The sequence below is a fragment of the Acartia tonsa genome, chromosome 5 (assembly GCF_053477335.1).
Source record: "Acartia tonsa isolate MP-2025a chromosome 5, ASM5347733v1, whole genome shotgun sequence".
Classification (NCBI taxonomy): Eukaryota; Metazoa; Arthropoda; class Copepoda; order Calanoida; family Acartiidae; genus Acartia; species Acartia tonsa.
The window spans coordinates 16,390,970-16,410,952 of NC_137264.1; the positions used below are offsets into that span (position 1 = coordinate 16,390,970).

General features: G+C 36.7%; 1 protein-coding gene and 1 long non-coding RNA gene across 4 annotated transcripts in view; one reads left to right on the top strand and one right to left on the bottom strand.

Moving 5' to 3' along the window:
* Positions 1–19,983, bottom strand: part of lt (vacuolar protein sorting-associated protein light) — a 31,599-nt gene that overhangs the window by 2,920 nt on the left and 8,696 nt on the right. For both annotated transcript variants that reach the window (XR_013879563.1, XM_080160539.1), the window contains exons 19-26: positions 4,279–4,360; positions 3,376–3,501; positions 3,029–3,122; positions 2,637–2,732; positions 2,131–2,245; positions 1,622–1,753; positions 1,045–1,150; positions 200–287 (exon numbers count right to left, since the gene is read on the bottom strand). Coding sequence is in view for 1 of the 2 variants with exons in the window: in XM_080160539.1 (XP_080016665.1) it covers positions 200–287; positions 1,045–1,150; positions 1,622–1,753; positions 2,131–2,245; positions 2,637–2,732; positions 3,029–3,122; positions 3,376–3,501; positions 4,279–4,360 (839 nt within the window). In the remaining variant the exon portion in view is untranslated. The remainder of the gene's footprint in view (positions 1–199; positions 288–1,044; positions 1,151–1,621; positions 1,754–2,130; positions 2,246–2,636; positions 2,733–3,028; positions 3,123–3,375; positions 3,502–4,278; positions 4,361–19,983) is intronic.
* On the top strand, positions 9,833–18,923 carry LOC145320264 (uncharacterized). Of its 2 annotated transcripts, XR_013880136.1 has the most exons (4): positions 9,833–9,892; positions 10,077–10,204; positions 18,544–18,671; positions 18,893–18,923. It is a non-coding gene; the product is annotated as an uncharacterized LOC145320264 (long non-coding RNA). The 2 variants fall into 2 exon arrangements; XR_013880137.1 differs by lacking the exons at positions 18,544–18,671; positions 18,893–18,923 and adding an exon at positions 10,425–10,518.

Here is a 19,983-nt window from a genome sequence, read left to right on the forward strand (position 1 = left end):
ACTCTTGGACATTATTGTACTTGTTGCAAATATTATAGGTACTAAAAGTCGTCATTTAAAGATCTCGTAAAATACAGTTTAGATTTGGTAATACTTTTGAAAGATGCATTTTAAATGTCTTGTGGTGGTTTTAGGCTAAATTTCTGCCCTCACCTACAGGTAAGGGAGGAAGCAACTATTTACGGAAAACAAAACCAACCTGTAAATTAAAATCTCTAAGAATCTGAATAAGACTGTCCCTTAATCCTGGAATTTTTAGTCCTGGTTCTATCTTCTCAATTAAAATTCTAAATAAAAATATAAATCTTGAATGACTGTCCCTTAATTACTGAATTTTTAATATTGATTTCATCTCCCCATTTAAAACCCTAAAAAGTAAAATAATACGATTACACATCTATGTAAATATTTTGAATTATCCAACTAAATTATTAGTGTAACACCCATAATTGCATCCCCTTATTTTCTGTTTTAAGAAATATATTTTTAGTTTGCTTTTGTTAGGTAATTTTATTTTAATTAAGAGATAAGGGTCCCAAAGGTTCAATTTCCCTTCAGGGGCAAATCAAGATATATAAAAGGGGAGGGGGAGATGGAAGTCTACTATATTATAGGGATTATACCAATGTAATACCTAATTAAAGTCGTGCGTAATATTTAAAGGTTAATTTTATAAGCATTTAGGTAGTTTATGATGTTAAAATATTAAAGAGCTAAAATTATCACAAATTTTTTAGCAAAATAAACTACCTAGGTATTCTTATTCACAAAATACCTAGAGAAGAAAAATTTATGTATTTAGGTATAGAAAATAAGTTTGATACACTTATTTAATCTCATTAAACATATTTTACTCAAAAAATCTGTGCCATTTCCTAAATTTTCTTATTTGTTTCTGTCAATAGTAAGTGGGTTAAATTAAGCAATACTAATGTTCCAATAAACACACTGTATGATGCGATACATGATTTTTAGTATGGCTCGCTAATAATTCTAATCCTGTGGAAATGAATTGGATTCAGAGTCATGCTTGAAATATGTTACCTGGGATCAATATGAGTACCAGTATTATGTAGTAGATAGTTGATAAACAAAGGTTTATCCAGGCTGTAGTTGATAATATCATTCCATAACTCACTATCTTCATGTTCTGAAATACAATATTGTATCTTAGCAATATCGTGCTTCAAATTTTTAAATGTCGTCTTAGTTAATAAGATTGGATTTAAGTAAAAATATAGTAAAACTTCGTTACAAGTAGGATGATACAACTAAAACACCATCTAAAACTTTTTTTGGTTATGTCACTGAAAGAGGGAAGGGGGGGGGGGGTAAGCCAGTGATTACATTACCTCCTAATGTTCTTTTCATTTCTGAGATCTTTTTAGGTATATTGCAAAAGATTTAAACAAGGATCTTAAGAGATAAGATAATAAGACAATAAATTTATTTACATCCCCAATGATGATAGGTATAATAAACAAAATTATCCTTCTGTAGAGTACCCAAACTCCCCAAAACACAAACGTTTAGCACCTGCTAAGTTAAACCCAACAATTAAAATTCAATACCTAAGAGTTACCAAAGTTTTTTAGCCAAGGAATAAAATAAGATTTTTAACCTTTGCAGAACTGGACAGCGTATTCAATATCAGCCAGCTCTAAGATGATGAGATTCAGAGCTGCTCTCGTATTTCCCATTCTTGCCAACAGATAAATCCTTTCTGGAGTCATCCCTCGTAGCTCACACTCATCTAAACAAACATAATTATCCTTATATAAAAGTAACAGAATGTTCATCTGTCTGCAGTTTAAGATCTCTTTAACCGCTGGAACAAAATGTTACTTATATGTTTAGTCCAGCAAAGATTTTTAACTAATTTGGGGGAGAGTATATCCTCCCTCCAAAGAGAAATCACCTCTGTTAACCACTCCTCACCTTAGAAAAATAGAAAAAGGAAGTTTGACTTAACCACCCCAAACCTCCCTCAAGTGCCCCTAAATTGGTGGCGCAGATAGTGAAAAATAAAGAAGACAAGGACAACATTGTTCCATCACTGTTTAACTTTAACTGAATTAATCTTTATTATTTAAGAAGGATAAAACTTATCTAAAATCATTAATCTTTTACCTAGAGCCTCTTGTATTGAGTATTGATCAGACGTCTCTAAGAAATTCATCAGCTTTTGAGGGGCAAAATCCGCGTACAGTTTTACAAGAAATCCATGAAATTTTCCAGGACAACTCTAAAAATAAAGAAATATTAAACGATGTGCTCTCATGGACAAATACCTTTGAAGTTATTTCCATACAAAAAAAACTACAGACCTATTGAAATTTGACAAGTCTAAAATCTTATCTACCCCCCACCCCTATTTTTAATTTATTCAAAAAAAGGTGATATAGGTTAAATACTCAACATGGAACTTAGAGGGAAACCACATCCATTACTCAGATTACTCTTGTAAGAAAGTAACGCTTAAAATTGAGATTAAAACGAACAGTTTAGCATGTAGACTAGTTATTCAAGTGTATTTACTATAAAGTAAAGAAGACCAAACTGAGTAAATGTTTGTAATTCCCGTCAGACGAACATACTCAAAATAGAGTAGTTGTAACTCTAAAACTATGTCTTACCTTTCTATCTCTCGTATAAAGAGCATCCAAATAGAAGAATAATTGCTTTGTTCTGTTCACTAAAGACTTCACCACCAAATCACATGGAATTTCACCCTAAAAATTAAGATATATTTTTATATGTATGACTAGACGATAAATCAATCATTTTTTATGTATAGCTTAGTATCTGTTTTATTCCAGTAGAAATGAAATAAAACTCTTTACAATAGGTACTTTGTCTGAAAAATTTTAAACAAAGTGCCTTAACTTGGTCATAATATAAATTTTTAATACCTAATCATTTCTCTTTAAAAGCTTTGATACTTATTATACTTCGGTAAGATTGACCTTAGCTTTTCACAAGATATTCTTATTTCCAGAAAAAGAAAATAAAAATCATAAAATCTCACCTGGAAATCTAGAAGTAAAGACAAAGTTTCTTTACTATTTAAATCCATTAGGGAAGGTATCTTATCATGGATAGCCTTGAACAATCGGTGCTGCCTAAAACATGTTACATTTTTAAAATGTAACATTAATGAAAAGTAGCTCAAGCCTACAAATGGACCACGGAACAACCCCTTCCAAATTAATTTCGCCTTCAATTTGTCACAATTATCATTTCATTACTTTAAGCTCAGATTTTAATTTCAAGTTTTTCCACTCAACATTCATGACAACGGTTTCATTATAAATATAATTTAAACAAAGATGTCCATAAATCTAACACGTTTCTTCCCTTCTTCACTATATTTACCTGATTAAAACAAATACATCCTCGTGTCTAAGCCTAAGATAAACCTCCATGGCTTTGTCATACTTTCTCTGGTAGGTAAAGAGGGTGGCCAGGGACCTCAGCAGCAGTATGTTGTCAGGGTCAGCTCTGAAACAACATATTTTGAAATATTCATATAAACCTGACATTGAATTATTCCCAAATTTAGATGTCCATACTTTACCTTATCTCGTAAGGGCGAGATTCTCCTTCGATTTTTAAGTGATCATCTAGAGAATCTAGAGCATCATCCGCTTGAAATGGGATAAGATAATTATTGATATTAGGTTAAGTAACAGACAACCAACCCTTTAATTTCACGACCTTTTCTTGAGAAGTCCTGACTGTGCATTGTAATGAGTTACGCCTGTTTATTGGCCAAGGCATTCCCCCCTACTCTAATCGACCACCTGGCATAACAGCAATAAGAACCATTTTTTACATCTTTAATTTTGACACTGTGTCGGGCCAAGATTCGAACCTATCACCTCACTGACGACGAGCGGATGCGCTACGTATTGAGCCATGGTCGCAGGTTAAGTGTCCTAAAACAGAGTTAGGTTCCAGAATGTGTTCATTTACAGGCAGAGACTACAGAAAATAGTTTTTGGTTAGTTGCTAAATCCCTTTAACGACAAAAAAACGAATAGAACCAACTTGCAAAAATATAAAAAGGGCCTACCTACTAGAAAAAATTTTTCTTTCTAGAATCAAAAAGAAATTTTTCAAACAAAGTCCTTAATTTTTAAAATCTACCAGAATCCATGCATTATTATTGCTTCATGCATTTATTAGAACAAAAATTGTATGGAAAGTAAATTATCGACAGAACAATTACTAGAAATTTTCAAAATTATATTCACAACTAAAAAAATAAACAATCACCTTAAATGTTCTAGAACAGCATTGGAAAGAGCGATTGTATTAAACAGATCACTTGGCCATTTTCTTATCAGCGTTAAGAAACCTAAAAATATTAAAGTTATAACTGCACTGCTACTCAATATTAAGTAAGTACTCCATGCCCGTCCTTTGTGCTATCATAAAAGAGTACATTAACAATTTCTGCCCTCTTTCTAATGATATTGTATTTCTATTGTTAAAGGAAAATAACAATAAACAAACTTAAATTCAATTTTCTTTGCATATGTATACTTCCTTTTACATTTGGCAAACTTGAATTCAAAATGTAAATTAAATTCAATAAACATATACTGCGTAGCAATATTCTTTTGTAAGGGTGGGTCATCATTTTCGCAGATTAAGAGAGGGGTAGGTTTCTGGCAGGGTTCGGAAGCCGCGCCTCAGCCGCGCATAAGCCTCAGTTTTAAACCTGCTTGTGAGCAGAAAAAGAAATTTCAGAAAGAAGGATTATCTGCTAAAGAGCAGTTTTATACATCCAGCTGAATTGTATAGTGATAAAATGAAGATTTCACTGAGGCTTACACGCAACTTACGCGCGGCTTCCGAACCCTGGTTTCTGGTAGAATCCGTAATGGTTATGTGTTACAAGTTAAAAACAGTAGTAGAACGATAAAAATTTATGTTAACTTTTAATTTTTTTTTGTCTATAGTTCTTTTCATTAAGAAATACACATATTTAGTGAATATTATCGTTCTACTACTATTTTAAGCCTTAAAACACACACCTTTACGGATTCTACCAGAAACCTACCCCCCTCTTTTTCACATTAGCAATATGTAAATGATATGTTTATCAGGCCATTAAAAGAGTTGAAGTATATTAAGACTAGCGGATTCGCCCCTAGCCTCTTGGGGCTTTTTTTTACTGCAGGTTCAGGGGAGAATTTAAAAAATTTTGTTTACATTTTTTTTATATATTTTCTGAATTTATAACTTTTTATATATCTTTATAACTTTTTATATCTCTTTATAACTTTTTATAACTCTTTATAACTCTTTATAACTTTTTATAACTCTTTATAACATTTTATAACTCTTTAAAGCATTTTATAACTCTTTATAACTTTTTATATTGGTTTATATTATTTAAAACCATTGATTTTTTCTTTTGCTATTCCAATAGGTATATACCCTGAAGAGTAGAATCCAATTGATTCAGTGGTTACCGAGATCTTAAGGGACAGACGGACAGACAGACGGATAGACAGACGGACGGACGGACAGACATTATTCTACTTTGTATTATAGATTTTCATTGAATAAAAACTCTGGAAAGGACAGTCAAGGAAAAATATACCTATTTATAATGAAAACGAAGCCTTTTTAAATCGATTTAAAACAAAATTTATTTTTTTCCCTCAAAAACTCAATACAACAAACTATGATCTTCAACAGACGTTTTTTTTCAGATAATCAATAACCGAACATTTATCCATATTTTTCGAGCTCTGTAGGGTTCATCTTTTTACTGGATTTCTATCTATACTTTTTTTTATTTGGATTATTCTGTTGTCTAGATGATATAATAATCTTGCAGAAGAGATGGCATACCCTTGGTTGGTCATGTATTAAGGGATAAGTAATTAAAAAAAAGCTTTATAATCACAATAGTTATATTTGGCCAGTGACTTTTAGCAAATATTATTACACTTTCTTTTTTAGGTAAAAGATTTTCTTTACTTCATATTATTTTGATATATTATTATTTATAGTATGATGCAAATATCATTCATTTTTGCAATTATTTCTGAGCAATAGGAAGTTAATTTACAAAAATATATTCTACTTTATGAAAAATATACCTATTATTTATCATTGTGTTATTTTTTGAAATAATTTTTTTCGAAAATGAAAAATCATTTAGATTAACAAGTTAATTTGCTAAGAATTCAAAGGAATTAATTTTTATTGAGTAATTTTGTTGTGAATCGTTTTTTGTTAGAATTTTAATTATTGAATTTTATGCATTTCAAAATTAAGAAAATCATTATTTCCTATTGAATACATCTTTCACAACAGTCAAGAATTTAATTTGAAGTTAACAAAGGTTAGGGTCTGTAATTCAGAAAGTTAATTAAATTTAAAATTCCTGAAAATTTGGATGTTTAAGTGCGTAAAGTTGACGTAAAACTTATTATGTGCTGTACTAAAGGGAAGTCGTGGACAAGAAAGAAGGAGAAAAGAAGGAATAGAGTGTGGGGAAAATTTTACATAGAATTATTTGACAGAATCCTGGTCCATGTCCCTACAAAGGTGATTATCCATCCACGTAGGAGGGCAAATAATAAGAGTATATAATAAAGCAGCAATCTGTAGTAGCCTTTGCAGAGTGTGGACGCTAAAGGGCTTGCTCCTATTATGGCTGTAATTATTCAGTCTTTCTCATACACAGTCAGCTTATATATAATAAAGGTTGAAAAAATGTGTTTGAAACCAATTTATGTAAAGAAGTGAGAAAACCAGCATGAAGAAATTTCCAAATACCAAAACCATTCAGTGAAGCCAGCTTAGAATATAAGAAAAAATTCTTTTTCTTGTTTCCAAGATGTTTTTCTGTGTTATCTGTTGGGGAATATACTTCCCCACAAACCCTACTTGCAGACCAACCCTCCTCCTTACCCTCCTTATAGAAGAACCTCCCTACATCATTTTACAAGAACCTGTTAACCCCTTCTCCCTCCTCCCAAGCCTGACCGCTGGGTGACGCTTGGCTGTAATCTGAACCTAACTTCGCCTCATCACATTGGTAAATATGGGACAAAACAATTTGGCTTGGAGATAACTAATTTGTTTTTTACATAACTCCTGATGTTTCAGTTATTATCTCCTGGTTTTACTCATGCCAGGCAGCTGCCATTTTTTATGGGTAGAGGGTTTCTTTATTGAAACTTTGGCGTCTTGCTGTCGACGACTTGCAGTGATCTCTGACACTTTCCCTTCAATTCAAAGTCATGGTATACACTGCATAAGAAATCAGCACCGAGAAGCATTGATACCTGTCTATGTGGATCTTGTATAAAGTGTAAAAAGTGACAATAGTAAACTTCATTTAAAGCAAAGCAGACGGTTTTCCTCCATCTTTATTTCCGTGGAATCTTGACTACATCAATTTGAAGAACATATCTACTTGAAGAATAACATAAATATATTTAACTACAAATCTATTATCTTGTTGATTATCACTATTATTATCATATGTATGCCCATGCAGAGTAACATGGGATCATTATTATTTGTTTTGGTATATGCTTACCATGAACATTATTATCCAGTATTTAATGAAAAAAAAATACTGATGAATGCTATATGTTTGTACACACTATAGCCCATTGTGAGTAGCCCCCTCACCCTACCCGAGCCTAGCGGGTCCAATGTCATATATTTTGACAATTTACTAATTACAAATTTTTAACTCTATTATTACTGTGTAGTTAGATTAATGTTTTTATTATTCTTTAAATTGTTTATGTTTTTTTTTAAATTTAAATGTATGATAGTTCCTTTAGATTAATATGTGATTTAATTATGTATAGTTTGTTCTTAAAAGAATAAATTATTAAATAAGAAGAAAGATATTGTTTAGACTTTTATACAAAGCTTCCTAATGTTTATTGATAAATAAAATGTTTCTGAAAATTCTAATGCAATTTTGTATATAAATCAACAAATCTTAAGATCCAAGAGCATACTCTTTTTTGATGATTTGTAAATTTAAAATTTGATGATTTAGTACCTAAAGGGTGGGGGGGGATGTGGTGACTCGTGCCACGACATACCAGCAATTTTATTTTGGGTGCTACTCCCTTAGTTTTAGAGATAATTGGATGAAATCTTTTGGGCTGGGTCAGTAATTACCCCAACTATTGGTATCTTTCAAATAAAAACGGCGGTGGGACCGCCGCTCCCGCCGCCACCAAAATTTTTTTTTTTTTTTGCATTTCTCGCCGAATTAGGCAATTTGGAATCATTTGAGACAATGTTATTTTTTTCAAAAATTTTTCCCCTTACAAGCAGCCCTGCGGGGGGACTTAGTCATTTTTTTCAAATGTACAATTTTTGTACATTAGGGTATATCTTAAATTCAGTGGTAGGTACTCCTGTGATTTAAAAGATATTGAAACAAAATATTTTTAGGTAGGTCAGTAACTAATGGCAGAATTTTTATGTAAATCTTTTTTTACTGACCCACAATAAAAGATTTTGTTCCAAACATCTTCAAAGGCAAAGGAGAAGCCCGGCGGCGGCTGAAAAGGTGGTGAACCGCGGGAGCGGCGGTCAAATAGTCTAATATTTTTTTTTTAGATCGCCAAATGTTTTTTATGTTAATCTGTTTTTACTGACCAAACATAAAAGATTTAGTTCCAATATCTTCAAAAGCACAGGAGAAGTACTGAATTTAAGTTATACCTAGATAACAAGAATCTGAAAAATGAGTAAGTCCAACCGCAGGGAAAAAAATATATTAAAAAAGTAACATGGTTCAAATGAATAAAAATTTTTTGTAGCGGCGGCAGATAATGGCGGTGAACGGCGGGAGCGGCGTTACTGTCGCCGTTTTTTATGTTCATATTTTTCTATTGATCCATAAAAAAATTTTCTTCCAATATCTTTAAAAGCAAAGGAGAAGCCTTGAATTTAAGATATTTATAATATGATAAAGAATTTGAAAAAAAATGACTAAGTCTCAAATGATTCCAAATTGCCTAATTCGGCGAGAAATGCAAAAAAAAATTTGGCGGCGGAAAACGGCGGGAGCGGTGGTACCGCCGCCGTTTTTTATTCAAATATTTATTACTGACCCATCAAAAAAGATTTTGTTCCAATATCTTCAAAAGCACAGGAGAAGTACTGAATTTAAGATATACCTTGATATACGAGAATTTGAAAAAAATGACCCCCGCAGGGCTGCTTGTAAGGAGAAAAATTTTTGAAAAAAATAACATGGTCTCAAATGATTCCAATTTTTTTTGGTGGCGGCGGAAAACGGCGGCGGGCGGCGGGAGCGGCGGTCCCGCCGCCGTTTTTTTTTGAAAGATACCAATAGTTGGGGTAATTACTGACCTTTCCCAAAAGATTTCATCCAATTATCTCTAAAACTAAGGGAGTAGCACCCAAAATAAAATTGCTGGTATGTCGTGGCACGAGTCACCACATTCCCCCCCCCCCCCTTTAAACATCATAAATTTTACAAGTAAATTTTTTCATAAGAAACTCCCAGAAACCTTTAATAACATGTTTGTAATGAATGTTATTATTTAAGGACTTCTGTGATTTCCCCCAAACAAGCAAGTGGATCACGTGCAAAGGAAATTAAGAAGCCTAGAGAAGAAAGAATCTATAGTTTTATCTCTATTGTATTATGTACGTCCTTAGATGGTTTTATAATGTTGGAGTTGTACCAACCAAGCCTTCTTTGTATGTATAGTTTTATCATGTTTTTAATTATAGGGCCTATCAATGTAATTTGATTAGGTTTCCAAGGTTTTAATTTATATTTATATCTAATTCTATTTTCAGACCAATTTCACTGTAAAAAATGTATGTACATCTTATGCTAATCTGTGATGTATTAAAGGTAAATATTTATGTATATTAATAGTTTTGACGAGTCAAAGCAACCAAGGATAAAGTGATACGCTTCTAATACGCTCATAACTACGATTAGTCTATTCATTATAAGAAAGACACGCTCCTAATGATATAGAAATACGTTTGAAGAATGAAAGTTCCATGGCTTTAGCTTATACTGTATTCTCTAGGCCTATGGGGAATGCTGTGCACGCTGGATTCACTGACACAAGCAAAACCAAACCGAGAAGAATGCCATGGATTACTCAAAGATTAAGCTGCTTGGGATTGGCCCGTGCTTTACCAACTCTTGCACAATGTAAGATTTTAATATTTTATTTATTATATTTTTCCATTTTTACAATGCCTTTGTTTTATGGTAACTAATCTTGTAATAATTGGACACTGTAAAAATTAATGTCCACAACTTTTAATGTGAATTGGTCTGATATTTTGTCCTTATAAAGCTTTTAAGAAATTATTAATAGATTCAAACAAAAGTAAAGTAAAAGACAATTAATTCTTTCTTTCTTTTTCAGGTTTTTAAACCGTTCAAAGTATAACCAAAGCTTTATAAAAGTATTGTACATGAGCTATATGTGAACAGTCTGAAACTGTGTTAAATTTTTCAGAGTGTAAAGTGACTAAATACGGGTTAGTTTGGCCAAAACCCAAAAATGATTTTTTACAGTGAATTGAATCCTAAAGGTGAGAAATAAAATATTTTCCCGTACAGTTTAAAAACATTATAAAACCATACCCCATGGATGGGGAAGGCGAAAAAGTCTAGATCGCCAAGCCCAATTGTCAGTTACCGCCGTACACGCTCAAGATCCTTCAAGGCGGTAGCGGCTAAAGCCCCGGCGGCGGGTGATTGCCGCCAGACGAGCTTAACCTCACAAAAAGGGCTGACAATTAAAGATATTGAAAAAACTAAAACAATATTACAATACATTGTTGATAATGAAAGTGTATTTAGTGATAATAGCTCATGTACATACTTTGAAGATGAACCATACCTGCCCCTGACCGGAATCCAGAGCCACGTACATGACTTGGAAAACACAAGCCACAGTGACGAAGAATTACTGGGCCATGTAACAGATTACAGCTTCTCCAACCCGGCAGCTAGAAGGGAACTTTTAAGTAGTACAACCGATGATGTTATTGATGAGTTCGACCAGCACAGGAGAACACCAGCATCGTCACCATTGTTGTAAGAAACACATTAATAGAAGAACCGTCGGTTAGAGCTATATCACCAGCAGCTATAGCAGTTGAAGGAATAGGCCTATTAGAAGCACCTTCCTTAAACTGTGGTATTTCATTGTACCCGATTGTGGTGGAATCAAATGAACACCCAGCCGCCAGGAAATGAGCGCCGCCAGCTGCTGAGCCGCAACTCCAGCCGCCAGCCGCCGAGACCCCGCCAAACATAAGTTATACATCCAGCGAGAATTCAGGAAGTGTAACACTGCCCCCAACTCCAGAGTCAACAATGGCTGCGTCTGAGCCAGCGGCGGCAGCTGTAGAAGCCGCCGACTTGCTTGTGGAAGCTGAAATGATATGGAGTGACGACTTTTCTGATGTAGAAATGGACAAAATCCCGCTGTCCATTTTGAAGGAATTAGCCAACACAGCAGTGGGTTACAAGGACAGGCTAGGGTCGGCCTTCCTTGCCATCCGCCGACTACCAAAAGACCAGCTTGGAGAACTAGAGGATACCTCCAGGCTCACCAAAGTAAAAGACTTGTTTGTGAAATTTAAAAATGCAGCCTGGCCAAAAGTAATGGTTGCGGAGACAGCTGCTTCTAGTCGCAACACCCCAATGCTTGATCAACGACCAGACAGCAGAACCAGCCAGATGTCAGAGGCCACACAATCAATTGTTATAAACCGTGTACAGAGCCGCAAGGATACAGTGATAGATTCAGCAAGGAAAATTGGAGACCAGTTGATGAACCTAGTTGACCAACACCCAGACACCAACCAGAAGCTAATAATTTTGGAAGGACAGTTGGAAACAGCCAAATTGGAATCTAAGGAGCAAGTTGAAGCCCTGAAAGAACTTGCGGCCGCAGCTACAAGTGTCGGAATGGCAGCTGAGGCCCAGTCACTAGCTGAAGCAGCAGACTTGTTGATTTAATTGCGGACAAGTGCAATTACGAGTGTTAGAGGAGCCAGAGCCGCCCTTGGTATACCAGATGGTTCTGTCACTAGATCCCTGATCCTAAACATGGCTGCGCCTAAATTCAAGGGAGACTTCAAGGACAGCTTGGACTACTTCACGTTTAAGAAACAGCTGACAGAATACTTTGACTCCGTTGGAATAGCCTCCTTCTCAGACAAACTATTGAAGTTGAGAAATGATTGTGTTGATGCCATGCAAACACTAGAGGACCTGTATGCCAAACCAGAAGTGCTGCTAGCCGTTAAGCACCAGGAATTGTTGTCACTTGGACCGTGCCCGGAAGGATTATTGGCCAAACGTTACATAAACGTGTCTAACAAGTATGAGAACGTACAAGCCCTAGCCGAGGAACATGACATAGAGGATTTTTTGATATCCAGTAACCTAGCCCATTGTATAACTCAAGCAATGCATAAGCTTGACCGGGAAAAGTTTGAGCAGAAGATCGTCAAGACTAGACGGCGGGCAAGAACTGTTAGGACAACAAAACGGTTTATTGGAGAAAAATTAAATGAGTTCCTGATGGATACCATAGATGAGCTTGGTATGACGCTTGATTACAGAATCACTAATGGTTATGGAAACGCCACCGAGATGATGAAAGGACTCCAGTTAGATGGCCACCGCCAGCCGCCGGGCAGCCACAACGGAGCACTCATGTAGTTGGTGAAGCAGTTTTAGACGAATATGAACATGACACAAGTGACGAGGACCACCCAACACCTAACACAACCACTGACAATGACGGGCAGGAACCTGACAACTTATCTCGCCGCTAGCGGAAGAAGTTTAGGCAGGCAGGCAGCACTTCTGAGGCTGCCGCCGCCATCGCCGTGAACCAGTCGGGAACCAACAGCGCAGAAAGTGCGGGGTCACGCTCGATTCAAACAACCAGAACGAAGGTACCTACAAGTGTTAAGTGTAGGCTATGTGAATCTGAACATGAAAGTATGGTTTATTGTGAAAAATTTGGCAAGCCAGAGTTGAGGACATATGGGTACTGTTGTTGAAGGCTCGTGCATGTTACAGATGTTTGCGGTCAGATGCTATTTTTTGGTACAAGAAACGAAAGGAGTGGTTTGTCGAAAATAAACCATTTTGTTCCGACAGGTTTGTTTGCCGCCATGGGCAATGTTCGGAGAATGATGCTGGCAAACAAAACCACTTGCTTGTCTGCAAACACCACATCCAGCAAAACAGAGATGACCACTCTGCATTAATGGCATCGGTTGATCTGGAGAGGTTGAAAAACTACAGACGATTTTTCTTCACGGCGCCATCAGTTATGAATGTATATGAGTCTAGAGAATTACCGCCGGCTGAACTAGTACCACCCCAGCGAAAAACAGCCCGTACTCCTATATACATGTTCCAGTATGTGCCCGCCCCAAACAACTCTCCATTGCTGTTGTTTTATGACTCTGGATGCATGGAGGCCGCTATTAATGACAGAGCATACTCCCTACTGGACACCACATGTATTAGCAAGACCCCAGTTGTGTTAAATGTGGCTGGTGGCCACTTGTTCCAGAACCTGTACGGATACGAGGAGATTAAGTTGCAGAAAGAATCGGGAGATTTAGCAAGAATCACCGCATTGAGAATGGTTGAAATCACAACGGAGATGCCGGCCTGGGACCTGTTGGAGGCCTGGAATGAGATTCAGGCAGAATGTGTTTCTGAGACAGGCCGCCGCCCGCCAAGAATTGGTGGTTGAACGGTGGACATTATGTTAGGTGTCGAATATATGTCACTTTTTCCTGAGCTGCTTGCTGAGTTACCAGGTGGCCTCCGTCTGTACAGGTCAAAGCTGGCAGGTGTTGATGGCCACCAGGCAGTCCTGGCCGGTCCGCATGAATCCTGGGCAAGAGCCGCCACAGCTGCTAATATCTTGGGCCCCCGAGTCTACTTTACATCTGAAGTACGTGCATTACAAGCTGTGGGAAACACTCTTGATTTCCAGCTCCCCCTAGGTACTGACTTACCTGCCGTTCCGGGATCAAAGGACAACAATTGGTCGCAATGTGTTGATTGTGGATGTTGGGAAGAAGTCTTGACCGAAGTTGGTCCCCATGATAATTATTCTGTCAATGCATGTTTTCAGTCAATCTCTGCTGAATTAAGGAAGTTTGATGACTATGAAAGTATTGGCGGTGAACTGTCTTACAGATGTGTGTCTTGCCGCAATTGCAACGCCTGCCGCCGAAGTGATGAATTGGAGGAGAAAAGTTTACAAGACGAAGTTGAGCAAAGTCTTATTGAAGGATGTGTGACACTTAACGCTGAAGAAAAGGTTGTCAACAGCAAGCTGCCATTCATCAAAGACCCTGAGGCAAGGTTAACGCCAAACCGGTGGGTAGCACAGAAAGTTTTGGACACGCAGGTTAGAATAATCGACAAGACGCCAGGGATGAGGGAAGCTGTGATTATGGCACACAACAAGTTACGAGACAAAGGACATGTTGTTCAGTTAACAAGTTTGCCTCCAGAAATCCAGGATATTGCCCGCCAGGAAGGATATTTTATTCCATGGAGAACAGTTATGAACCCTGGAAGCTTGAGTACGCCACTCCGCCTTGTTTTTGACGGCTCGGCAAGGACACCTGGCGGAGATTCATTGAACGAGACATTAGCCAGAGGAGAAAACAAGTTGGGACGGCTACTGCACTTGTTAATCCAATTCAGGTATGGAAATTCAGCATTTAGTGCGGATGTTGCGATGGCTTACAACACAATTAGACTTGACCCCCAGCACTATAAATACCAGAAATACCCATGGAAAGAAAACTTGTCGCATGAAGAGGCAGCAATAACTATGATAGTTATAACACTTATTTACGGAATCAAGCCATCAGGGAATTTAACAATATGTGGATTCCAGAAAGTTGCTGAACATGCTAGAACCCTTGGTGAAATGTACAGGAGAGGAGCAGATGCGTTAACTATGAAGGCTTATATGGATGATATCTTCAGCAGTTTTGCGACAGATAATGAACGGGATTTGACAGCAGACAGTTTGGAGAAAACCCTGGGCCACCACCAGATGATGTAACGGCTGATGGTGAATCTGTTGGGGTTGTCGGCTACAAATGGTACACTGAATGGATATTTTGAAATTGGACATAAAACCTACAACATTATCCAAGGCTAAACGGGGTAAACCGGCGGCACCTGTTGGAGACAATGTGAAGGAAGCTTTGATGGAAGGTAAATTCACAAAGAGAGTGTTAGCCGGATCTGTTGCTGGAATCTTTGACCCGTTAGGATTGGCGGCGGCATTCACTGGAAACCTTAAGGTAGATATGTCAGAGGTCTGTCAAGTAACCAAAGATTGGGATGAGGTTCTCCCACCACACATGCTAGATAAATGGGTAAGGAATTTATCAGAAATTCAAAAATTGGCAAAATTGGATGTCCCCAGAAATGTATCGCCTGGAATGGATGGGTTAACCCTAATCGTATGTGCGGATGCTTCACAAATGCTGGCGGCGGCAGCTATATATGCCAAGACAGAATTAGAGGATGGAACTGTTGACTGCAACCTAATTATTGCCAAAACTAAATTAGTGAAGAAAGCCTCAATACCTAGGGCGGAGCTGAGAGCCGCAACCCTGGCGGCATCATTGGCCCATGTGGTAAAACAGAACCTTGGACAGTTTGTAACGGATGAAATTTATGTGACAGACAGCTCTATTACGTTATTCTGGCTGAATCAGGACCAGAGACCATTGCAGATGTCTATTAGAAACAGCGTCATAGAAGTTCAAAGGTTGATGGATGTTAAAAATTGGTTCCATATTCCAGGACCTCAGAACCCGGCTGACATACCTACCCGTTCTGTAACGGTGGACGAGATACTTGGCGATAGTGAATGGTTAAAGGGTAAACCATGGATGTATGGAGCTAGACAAAATATGCCTCTGAAATCAGTAAGTGAATTAAATCTCACGGTGGAGGAAAAGGCTACAGCAGCTGAAGGTCTCAGAGCTCCAGGTATAATAATGTCATGTCAGACAGCTAAGGTAGAAGACAGATACAAGTTTTCAAGATACATTGTTAATTTTAGCTGTAAATCCTGGCCAAAAACGATTAGGCAGATAGCTGTGGTTAAAAGATGCATTTCCGTTTGGCGACAGAGGGCGGCAAAAATTGATGGCGCAGAATCTTTTAATGTTATTGGCGGCAAGACCATAGTTATGTTAACCCAGGAAGAAATAGTGGCGGCTGAAAGGTATGTGTTCCAAGTAACAACCCGAGAGACAAAATACTTCAACAAAAAGGAGAGTTACCAGAAAATTGGTTGTATGAAGGATGGAGTATTATTGTACAATGCACGTATTATGGATGGAGAGCGACCAGAAACCATACCTGGAGCAATGTTGGATGTTGGACCACTCACATTCTGTGTCCCAATAGTTGATCGCCATAGTCCCGTTGCTTATGCAGTCATGTTGTATGCACACGAAACTTGAACTCATCATGGAGGAATCAACTCAACGTTAAGAAGGAGTAGGGAGATTGTGTTCATACTTAGAGGTATGTCTTTGGCTACAGAGATCAAGGAGGCTTGTCCGTTCTGTCGGAGGTATAAACAGAGGATGATACAGGCAGAAATGGGTAAGTTGCACCCGTCCAGATTTACCCCAGCCCCACCTTTTTACTTCACACAAGTTGACCTTGTAGGCCCATGGAGAGCAAGGTGTGAACATGCAGGACACAGAGCTGAAGTTAAAGTATGGGGAGCTGTATACAAATGTGCAACAACTTTGGCCACTTGGGTAGAAGCAATGCCAGCCTATGATGCAGATAGTTTTGTCGATACATATCGGCGATTTTCGGCAAGATTTGGACACATTGGTGTCATGTTTATAGACCAAGGAAGCCAAATAATGTCAGCCTGTAACAAAATGGAGTTTTCATATGCAGACTTAGTCAGAGGAGTTAATGTGAAGGGTGTCGAGGTTCGCCAGGAGGTCTGTCCAGTGGGATCTCATGAACAGCAGGGGATTGTTGAACGTGCCATCCGAGAGGTAAGAAAGATCTTTAATGCTGTTTTCAAAGGTCTTAGGCTATCCATTATGTCTTACCTAACTTCCTTCTACTATATATCCAGCGAGCTAAATAATATACCTATCTGCATTGGTGGAAAGTATACAGGACTGGACAATTTAGATCTCATTAGCCCGGCAAGATTATTACTTGGCAGAAATAGTGTCAGGGCGCCTGTTGGAATCGTTACTGCGTGTGTGCCATCTAAATGGCTAGAGACTGTTGAGAATGTAGCAGACGCCTGGTGGAAGGTATGGGACGAGGAATGGCTATCTACTTTGGTACCAAGGCCACCAAAATGGTTGGAAGGCAAACCAGACCTAGTAATTGGAGATGTCATATTGTTTATGAAAGATGGGAGAGAAGCTGACTTAGGTGACACAATTTGGCGGACAGGCATTGTTGAAGATATCAGGGTGTCCCGGGATGGTGTAATAAGGAAGATTACTGTCAAGTACAGAAACCCTGGTGAAAAGGTGTTCAGATATACTGACAGATCTGTTCGTACTATAGTTAAGCTGTACAGAGAAGGGGATCTTGATTTATTGTCAGAACTCAACAAAGCAGCAGTTGGTGCTAATAAACACTATCTTACTTATGGACGGCCAACAAAATCTAGCGTGGGATCCGAACAGAGCCAGTTTTCCTGCAGGAGTGAACAGAATCAAGTCTAGACTTTCAAGTGAAAAGAACTAAACTCTAAAATAAGCAATGTGAAAAGAATTAAACTCTAAAATGAGCAGTGTGAAAAGAATTAAAACTCTAAATTTAAAAGGAGCTATGTGAAAATATGTTACTTTAAAAAGGAGCTATGTGAAAATATGTAAACTTAAAAGGAGCAATGTGAAATTCAAACTTTAAAGAAATCAACGTCAGTCCTTTTTTCGTGGCGGGAGTGTAATGAATGTTATTATTTAAGGACTTCTGTGATTTCCCCCAAACAAGCAAGTGGATCACGTGCAAAGGAAATTAAGAAGCCTAGAGAAGAAAGAATCTATAGTTTTATCTCTATTGTATTATGTACGTCCTTAGATGGTTTTATAATGTTGGAGTTGTACCAACCAAGCCTTCTTTGTATGTATAGTTTTATCATGTTTTTAATTATAGGGCCTATCAATGTAATTTGATTAGGTTTCCAAGGTTTTAATTTATATTTATATCTAATTCTATTTTCAGACCAATTTCACTGTAAAAAATGTATGTACATCTTATGCTAATCTGTGATGTATTAAAGGTAAATATTTATGTATATTAATAGTTTTGACGAGTCAAAGCAACCAAGGATAAAGTGATACGCTTCTAATACGCTCATAACTACGATTAGTCTATTCATTATAAGAAAGACACGCTCCTAATGATATAGAAATACGTTTGAAGAATGAAAGTTCCATGGCTTTAGCTTATACTGTATTCTCTAGGCCTATGGGGAATGCTGTGCACGCTGGATTCACTGACACAAGCAAAACCAAACCGAGAAGAATGCCATGGATTACTCAAAGATTAAGCTGCTTGGGATTGGCCCGTGCTTTACCAACTCTTGCACAATGTAAGATTTTAATATTTTATTTATTATATTTTTCCATTTTTACAATGCCTTTGTTTTATGGTAACTAATCTTGTAATAATTGGACACTGTAAAAATTAATGTCCACAACTTTTAATGTGAATTGGTCTGATAATTTTGTCCTTATAAAGCTTTTCAGAAATTATTAATAGATTCAAACAAAAGTAAAGTAAAAGACAATTAATTCTTTCTTTCTTTTTCAGGTTTTTAAACCGTTCAAAGTATAACCAAAGCTTTTTAAAAGTATTGTACATGAGCTATATGTGAACAGTCTGAAACTGTGTTAAATTTTTCAGAGTGTAAAGTGACTAAATACGGGTTAGTTTGGCCAAAACCCAAAAATGATTTTTTACAGTGAATTGAATCCTAAAGGTGAGAAATAAAATATTTTCCCGTACAATGTTTAAAGTCCTTTCTTCTCAGAGATCAAAAAAGTTACTGATAAGTATACCTGAAACAAAACATCTTGAATATTTGCCAGCAGTATCATTTCCAAAACTTTGGAATAACTTGAAAAATGTGAATAAGGCTTTCAGGCTCTGTAAAGAAATCGTCCATTGTCCATGATTAAAAAAGATTATTTTTCAACATATAAATCATTTCATTGAAACCAAAGAAAATGAAAAAATAAAATCAATTAAAGGGGTAATTACGGGCTAATCCAATGCTCAATTACTCCTTGCTATGCAATTTTTAATATGATTATGTATATTTAATATTTAAATGTATTGGCATTAGTTAATAAATTCTATTCTATTCTATATTTCTTTAAATTAAACTCAATTTAAAATTCAATACCTTTTTAACAAATACAACCTAACCAAGTCTGAGAATAGTTTTTTCTCGCATCGTATTATAAACATCTTTCCGCGGATATAAAAAGTACAATTACAAGATTAAAACAAGTTTTTTTAGCCCCGAGATGCCGAAGGCGCGGGCTAAAAAACTGGTTATGATTTTATGATCGTACATTTATATATTCGTAGAAAACTGGATATAATACGATGCTAGATATGGTTTTTTCGAATGGATAAGAACCGGTTCTAATCCACCGGATATTAATCGGTTTCGAATGAATACGAGAAAAGTATCGAAAGGCTGCCTTGTTTCTAAGTTTGCCTATGGGTCCACAATTAAAATTAAAATTGTAGATAAACAACTTAAGATTTAGTTGGCAAAGATTTTAGATGTTTTTTTACATCAATTTAAGATTTACACATAAAGGGAAAAGTAGGTTTCGGGTAAAATCCGTAAAGTTTGTGTGTTTTAAGTTAAAAATAGTAGTAGAACGATA